The 8534-nt window shown below is 38.0% G+C and overlaps 1 protein-coding gene across 1 annotated transcript; it reads right to left on the bottom strand.

The window, feature by feature from the left end:
- Positions 1-5962: 5962 nt before the first annotated feature.
- Positions 5963-7641, bottom strand: LOC109757941 (uncharacterized). Its single transcript, XM_020316785.1, has 3 exons — positions 7195-7641; positions 6091-6774; positions 5963-5980 (listed from the first exon to the last, which is right to left on the bottom strand). Exons 1-3 carry the CDS (start codon positions 7639-7641, stop codon positions 5963-5965), a joined length of 1149 nt encoding a protein of 382 aa, XP_020172374.1.
- Between the last annotated feature and the right edge of the window lie 893 nt (positions 7642-8534).

The following is an 8534-nucleotide window of genomic DNA, read 5'->3' as shown; positions in this document are numbered from 1 at the left end:
GTTTATTCGTAGATGTTATTTGCACGAGTAGAAAACAAGTGAGTTGTGGGCGATACAAGTCATACTGATTACCAGCATGTCATACTTTGATTCGGCGGTATTGTTGGATGAAGCGGCCCGGACCGACATTACGCTTACGCTTACGCGAGACTGGTTCTACCGACGTGCTTTGCACACAGGTGGCTGGCGGGTGTCAGTTTCTCCCAACTTTAGTTGAATCGAGTGTGGCTACGCCCGGTCCTTGTGAAGGTTAAAACAGCACATACTTGACGAAATATCGTTGTGGTTTTGATGCGTAGGTAAGAACGGTTCTTGCTCAGCCCTTAGCAGCCACGTAAAACTTGCAACAACAAAGTAGAGGACATCTAACTTGTTTTTGCAGGGCATGTTCTGATGTGATATGGTCAAGACATGATGCTAAATTTTATTGTATGAGATGATCATGTTTTGTAACAGAGTTATCGGCAACTGGCAGGAGCCATATGGTTGTCGCTTTATTGTATGAAATGCAATCGCCATGTAATTGCTTTACTTTATCACTAAGCGGTAGCGATAGTCGTAGAAGCAATAGTTGGCGAGACGACAACGACGCTACAATGGAGATCAAGGTGTCGCACCGGTCATGATGGTGATCATGACGGTGCTTTGGAGATGGAGATCAAAGGCACAAGATGATGATGGCCATATCATATCACTTATATTGATTGCATGTGATGTTTATCTTTTATACATCTTATTTTGCTTAGTTCGGTGGTAGCTTTATAAGATGATCCCTTACTAAAATTTCATGGTATAAGTGTTCTCCCGGAGTATGCACCGTTGCGACAATTCTTCGTGCTGAGACACCACGTGATGATTGATACGTCTCCAACGTATCTATAATTTTTGATTGTTCCATGCTATATATATTCTGTTTTGGATGTTTAATGGGCTTTATTATACACTTTTATATTATTTTGGGACTAACCTATTAACCGGAGGCCCAGCCCAGAATTGCTGTTTTTTTGCCTATTTCAGAGTTTTTCAGAAAAAGAATATCAAACGGAGTCCAAACGGAATGAAACCTTCGGGAACGTGATTTTTGGAACGAACGTGATCCAGAGGACTTGGACCCTACGTCAAGAAAGCAACCAGGAGGGCACGAGGTAGGGGGCGCGCCCTCCACCATCGTGGGGCCCATGTTGCTCCACTGACATACTTCTTCCTCCTATATATACCTACGTACCCCCAAACTACCAGATACAGAGCCAAAAACCTAATTCCACCGCCGCAGCCTTCTGTTCCCGTGAGATTCCATCTTGGGGCCTTTTCTGGAGCTCCGCCGGAGGGGGCATTGATCACGGAGGGCTTCTACATCAACACCATAGCCTCTCCGATGATGTGTGAGTAGTTTACCTCAGACCTTCGGGTCCATAGTTATTAGCTAGATGGCTTCTTCTCTCTCTTTGGATCTCAATACAAAGTTCTCCACGATTCTCATGGAGATCTATTCGATGTAATCTTCTTTTGCGGTGTGTTTGTTGAGACCGATGAATTGTGGGTTTATGATCAAGTTTATCTATGAACAATATTTGAATCTTCTCTGAATTCTTTTATGTATGATTGGTTATCTTTGCAGGTCTCTTCGAATTATCACTTTGCTTTGGCCTACTAGATTGATCTTTCTTGCAATGGGAGAAGTGCTTAGCTTTGGGTTCAATCTTGTGGTGTCCTTTCCCAGTGACAGTAGGGGGAGCAAGGCACGTATTGTATTGTTGCCATCGAGGATAACAAGATGGGGTTTATATCATATTGCATGAGTTTATCCCTCTACATCATGTCATCTTACTTAAAGCGTTACTCTGTTCTTTTGAACTTAATACTCTAGATGCATGCTGGATAGCGGTCGATGTGTGGAGTAATAGTAGTAGATGCAGGCAAGAGTCGGTCTACTTGTCGCGGACGTGATGCCTATATACATGATCATACCTAGATATTCTCATAACTATGCTCAATTCTGTCAATTTCTCAACAGTAATTTGTTTACCCACCGTAATACTTATGCTCTCGAGAGAAGCCACTAGTGAAACCTATGGTCCCCGGGTCTATTTTCCATCATATTAATCTCCCGACAACAAGCTATTTCTGACGCCGTTTATTTTGCTTTCTTTACTTTTAGTCTTTATCATAAAAAATACCAAAAATATTATCTTATCATATCTATCAGATCTCACTTTCGTAAGTGACCGTGAAGGGATTGACAACCCCTTTATTGCGTTGGTTGCGAGGATTTTATTTGTTTGTGTAGGTGCGAGGGACTCGTGCATGGCCTCCTACTGGATTGATACCTTGGTTCTCAAAAACTGAGGGAAATACTTACGCTGCTTTACTGCATCACCCTTTCCTCTTCAAGGGAAAACCAACGCAGTGCTCAAGAGGTAGCAAGAAGGATTTCTGGCGCCGTTGCCGGGGAGTCTACGCAAAAGTCAACATACCAAGTACCCATCACAAACCCTTATCTCCCGCATTACATTATTTGCCATTTGCCTCTCGTTTTCCTCTCCCCCACTTCACCCTTGCCGTTTTATTTGCCCTCTTTTTCCGTTCGCCTCTTTTTCTTTGCTTGCTTCTTGTTTGTTCGTGTGTTGGATTGCTTGCTTGTCACGATGGCTCAAGATAATACTAAATTGTGTGACTTTACCAATACCAACAACAATGATTTTCTTAGCACTCCGATTGCTCCTCTTACCGATACTGAATCTTATGAAATCAATACTGCTTTATTGAATCTTGTCATGAAAGATCAATTCGCCGGCCTTCCTAGTGAAGATGCCGCTACCCATCTAAATAGCTTCGTTGATTTGTGTGATATGCAGAAGAAGAAAGATGTGGACAATGATATTGTTAAATTGAAGCTATTTCCTTTTTCGCTTAGAGATCGTGCTAAAGCTTGGTTTTCGTCTTTGCCTAAAAATAGTATTGATTCTTGGAATAAGTGCAAAGATGCTTTTATCTCTAAGTATTTTCCTCCCGCTAAGATCATCTCTCTTAGAAATGATATTATGAATTTTAAGCAACTTGATCATGAACATGTTGCACAAGCTTGGGAGGGGATGAAATTAATGATACGTAATTGCCCTACACATGGTTTGAATTTGTGGATGATTATACAAAAAATTTATGCCGGATTGAATTTTGCTTCTAGAAATCTTTTAGATTCGGCCACGGGAGGCACTTTTATGGAAATCACTTTAGGAGAAGCTACTAAACTCCTAGATAATATTATGGTTAATTATTCTCAATGGCACACCGAAAGATCCACTAATAAAAAAGTGCACGCGATAGAATAAATTAATGTTTTGAGTGGAAAGATGGATGAACTTATGAAATTATTTGCTACTAAGAGTGTTTCTTCTTATCCTAATGATATGCCTTTGTCTACTTTGATTGAGAATAATAATGAATCTATGGATGTGAATTTTGTTGGTAGGAATAATTTTGGTAACAACGCGTATAGAGGAAACTTTAATCCTAGGCTGTATCCTAGTAAATTCCTCTAATAATTATGGTAATTCCTACAACAACTCTTATGGAAATTTTAATAAGATGCCCTCTGAATTTGATACTAGTGTTAAAGAATTTATGAATTCGCAAAAAAAAAAATCAATGCTTTGCTTGAAGAAAAATTGCTTAAAGTTGATGAATTAGCTAGGAACGTTGATAGAATTTCTCTTGATGTTGATTCTTTGAAACTTAGATCTATCCCACCTAAGCATGATATCAATGAGTCTCTCAAGGCCATGAGAATTTACATTAATGAGTGCAAAGAACCGCTAGGATGCGTGCTAAGAAAGATTGTTTTGTGAAAGCGTGTTCTTCTAGTTTCTATGAAAATAAAGATGAAGATCTAAAAGTTATTGATGTGTCCCCTATTAAATCTTTCTTTTGAAAAATGAATCTTGATAATGATGGGACTGAATATGATCCACCTTTACCTAGAAGGCGTTCCAAAAATTCGGAGTTGTTAGATCTTGATGCAAAAATTGGGAAAAGTGAGATTCAAGAGATCAAAACTCTAGATATTAATGAACCCACTATTTTGGATTTCAAGGAATTTAATTATGATAATTGATCTTTGATAGATTGTATTGCCTTGTTGCAATCCGTGCTAAATTCTCCACATGCTTATAGTCAAAATAAAGCCTTTACCAAACATATCGTTGATGCTTTGATGCAATCTTATGAAGAAAAACTTGAGTTGGAAGTTTCTATCCCTAGAAAACTTTATGATGAGTGGGAACCTACTATTAAAATTAAAATTAAAGATCATGAATGTTATGCTTTGTGTGATTTGGGTGCTAGTGTTTCCACGATTCCAAAGACTTTGTGTGATTTGCTAGGTTTCCGTGATTTTGATGATTGTTCTTTAAACTTGCACCTTGCGGATTCCACCATTAAGAAACCTATGGGAAGAATTAATGATGTTCTTATTGTTGCAAATAGGAATTATGTGCACGTAGATTTTATTGTTCTTGATATACATTGCAATCCTTCATGTCCTATTATTCTTGGTAGACCTTTCCTTAGAACGATTGGTGCAATTATTGATATGAAGGAAGGGAATATTACATTCCAATTTCCGTTAAGGAAAGGCATGGAACACTTCCCTAGAAAGAAAATAAAATTACCTTATGAATCTATTATGAGAGCCACTTATGGATTGCCTACCAAAGATGGCAATACCTAGATCTATCCTTGCTATTATGCCTAGCTAGGGGCGTTAAACGATAGCGCTTGTTGGGAGGCAACCCAATTTTCTTTTTAGTTTTTTGCTTTTTGCTTCTGTTTAGGAATAAATATTTGATCTAGCCTCTGGTTAGATGTGTTTTTATGTTTTAATTAGTGTTTGTGCCAAGTTTAACCTATAGGATCTTCTTGGATGATAGTTATTTGATCTTGCTGAAAATTCCAGAAACTTTCTGTTCACGAAAACAGTTGTTAAAAATCACCAGAACGTGATAAAATATATTTATTTTTTGACCAAAGAACAGTAGGGTAAATCCCCTACTGTGTCATTTTTCATTAATAAATAAGGGTATCAAATTACATAAAAAAATGGTTGTTGGGGGGACAACCAAGGAGGTACTATCTATAGGGAAAGTAGTAAGGAAATTATTGGAAAATTAAATATTGTCTATCCAAGAGGACATGCCCTCTTTTAGAGTGGGTTTAGCCCTTAGCATGGTCATTTTGAAATATCTGACAAATTCATTCTTGCATTCATTTATTGAACAGGGGATCCCTTCAAAAATCATCCCATTCCTTTGGTTCCATATGCTCCAGCATCCAAGAATCATGGCTTCCATGAAGTGGTCGATTTTATATCTGTGTTTAGCATCAATAATCATATTGTTGATTTCCAGATCCGAATTCCATTCAAAACCAATGTTCCACCAAAATCCCTGACTAAATGGACATGTGTAAAGAAGATGAGTCCTATCCTCAATGTCTTCATTGTTGCATAGAACACATACAGTGGAATCCAGATGCATATTTTTTCTGATCAAAAGATCACATGTTATTATCCTGTCATTTAGCATTAACCAGCAGAAAAAAATTGTGTCTTGGTAGACAATATGATTTCCATATCCATTTAAAAGTGGCAGCAGCATCCTCACCATTCATAAGGTATCCATAGATCTTCTTGGTAATGTTCTTATTATTTCCCCATTTGAAAAGCCATCTGTCCTTATCATAGGTGTTTCCGATATTATTTAATTCTTCTGATAGCAAATGGAATTGCTGGTGCGCTTGTATGGATAATGGAAGTTGAAACAGGCTGTAAAGATTATCCAGTTCCTTGGCTTCTTTGACTGATATGCTTTCCTTTTGGGTAAAAGAATGAAGCTCAGGGTACTTAATTTTCATAATATCACCATTCCAGTTGTCATCCCAAAGCATATTAGTGTAGCCAGATTTGATGTCACAGGTAGTCATATCCCTGAAATGGTCAAACATTTTCATGCAATCTTTCCACCAAAAAGATCCTTTGCTCCTGTTATAATGAGGGACATCATTATTGTGATAGTGAGCTTCCCAAATTAACTTTACCCATGGGACATCAACTTTGTTATAGAACTTGAACAGGTGCTTTCTAAGAAGAGCTTTATTTTGTTCTCTTAAATTCAGAACCCCAAGTCCTCCTTGCTGTTTGGGTTTGCAAATCATCTCCCAGCTGGCCAGACATTTGCCTCCTTTATTGATTTCATTTCCATACCAAAGGAAATTCCTACTTGATTTATCCACATGATCCAGAATAGTAACATGGACTTTAAGTGAGCACATGGCAAATATTGGCATGGATGCAACCACAGAGTTAACACAAGTGAGCCTACCAGAGTGGTTCATGAATCTGGCAACACCTGAAAGTCTCTTGTCAATCCTAGATATAACTGGGATGAGGTCATGAACAGAGGGCTTGGTGGTGCCCATAGGAAGCCCCAGATAAGTGAAGGGGAGGCTTTCAATTCTACATCCAAAAGAATTAGCAAGGTTGTTGGCTGACTGTTGGTCCATATTAATTGGGATCATGGATGATTTGCTGAAATTAACAAATAGCCCAGTGGACAAACTGAAGAGATTAAGGAGATATTTGAGATGGTTGAGTTGGTCCTCATCAGCAGGCATTATCAATAGAGTATCATCAGCATATTGAATAATAGGGTAATCAAGACCATATGCCTGATTTGTGGGGAGAGTGAGTTCACCATTTGCCCAAGCAGCATTAATTATAGACTGAAGGAGATCAGCGGTAATAATGTATAGAAGTGGAGAATGAGGATCTCCTTGCCTGACTCCTCTTTTACATATGATTTTTTTCCCAGCAACACCATTCAAAAGGACAGATGTTGATGTAGTTTTGAGTATATTGTTTACCCAATTAATCCATCTTGGACCAAAACCTTTAGCTTTCAACATGGCAATAATTGCATTGTATTCAATCTTATCAAATGCTTTCTCAAAGTCAAGTTTGAGAATAATGATAGGCTTTCTAGATTGATGACATAGGTGAATATATTCAAAGGCAAATCCCAAACAGTCATGGATATTTCTCCCTTTTATGAAACCATATTGATTTTGATGAATGATAGAGGTAATGATTTTCTGAGCTCTATTGGCCATAAGCTTTCTAATAATTTTGAGAGGGAGGCTGACCAGGGAAATGGGTCTGAAGTCATTCATGTCATTAGGGTTTGCAATCTTTGGAATGAGAGTAATGAAAGCAGTGTTAATACTCTGAATGCCAATGTTCCCTTCAAAAAAATCCCAGATCATAGTGTAAATATCTTGTTTGATGATATCCCAACATTTCTTCAGGAATAAGCCATTGAAACCATCAGGCCCAGGTGCTCTGTCAGAGTGAATATCTTTAATAACTTGGTCAATTTCATCCATGGAAAATGGAGCATCAAGCTCAGATAGATCTTTTGGTTGAATAATTTCCTCAAGATTGAATAGCATAGGAGGGTCAATAGCTTTTCCCAACCTATCCTTGTATGATTTCCAAACAATAGCAGCCTTGTGATCATGATTTTGAAAAGGATTCCCATCTTCATCATTTATAGTAGTTATGAAATTCTTCCTGTAACTTTGGGTAGCCATGGCATGAAAAAATTCAGTATTCTCATCATCAAGTTTGACACTCCTCATCTTAAACCTGGATTTCCAATATATTCTTTTGACTTCCAATAGCTTGGTTATGTGACCCTTAAGTATATTTCTGAAATTTGCTTCAATAGTACTCAGATTTCTTTGATCCTCAATGCCATCAAGCATAGATAGAACATAGTTACATGCAGATATGTTGGTGTTGAGTTTTGATAGGTTTTTGCTCCATTTTTTTAAACCCATTCTGAGACATTTGAACCTGGCAGCAGTATCCTTGGCAGAGTTTGTCAGTTGTTGATTTCTGTTCCAACATTGAACAACAGTCTCATAAAATCCATCAAATTCAAACCAATAATTCTCAAATCTGAATATAGAGGATTTTGGTATATCACTGCCAATCTGAATGTGAATTGGGATATGATCTGATGTGACTCTGGCTAGTGGGTGTGCCAAAGTATTTGGAAATGTCAGGGTCCAGTTAGCAGATGTAAAAATCCAATCTAGCTTTTCCAATAATGGTGAGTCCTGCATATTAGACCAGGTGAAGTTCCTACCCTTGATTGGGATTTCCACAAGATCCTGTTGTTGCAGTAGGCTATTGAACATAAGCATATTATTAGTGTCACCTCCAGGACTGTTTCTGTCATGTGGGCTTCTTATTAAGTTGAAATCACGAACTAACATCCAATAATCCATCTGTGAGGCATCAATATTGTTCAGCCAGTCAAAGAATTCAGTTATGTCATCATTATGGCAGGGTCCATATATGTTGCTGATGTAAAAAATGTTACCAGATAGATTGCATGATAACTTCACAGTAATTTGGTAGGATGTCTGGCTGACAACAGAGCCAGAAAAAAGACTGCCATTCCAAATAGTGATAATTC

This window comes from Aegilops tauschii, chromosome 4 (genome assembly GCF_002575655.3).
Source record: "Aegilops tauschii subsp. strangulata cultivar AL8/78 chromosome 4, Aet v6.0, whole genome shotgun sequence".
NCBI lineage: Eukaryota > Viridiplantae > Streptophyta > Magnoliopsida > Poales > Poaceae > Aegilops > Aegilops tauschii.
This window is presented reverse-complemented; position numbering and strand designations above follow the sequence as displayed.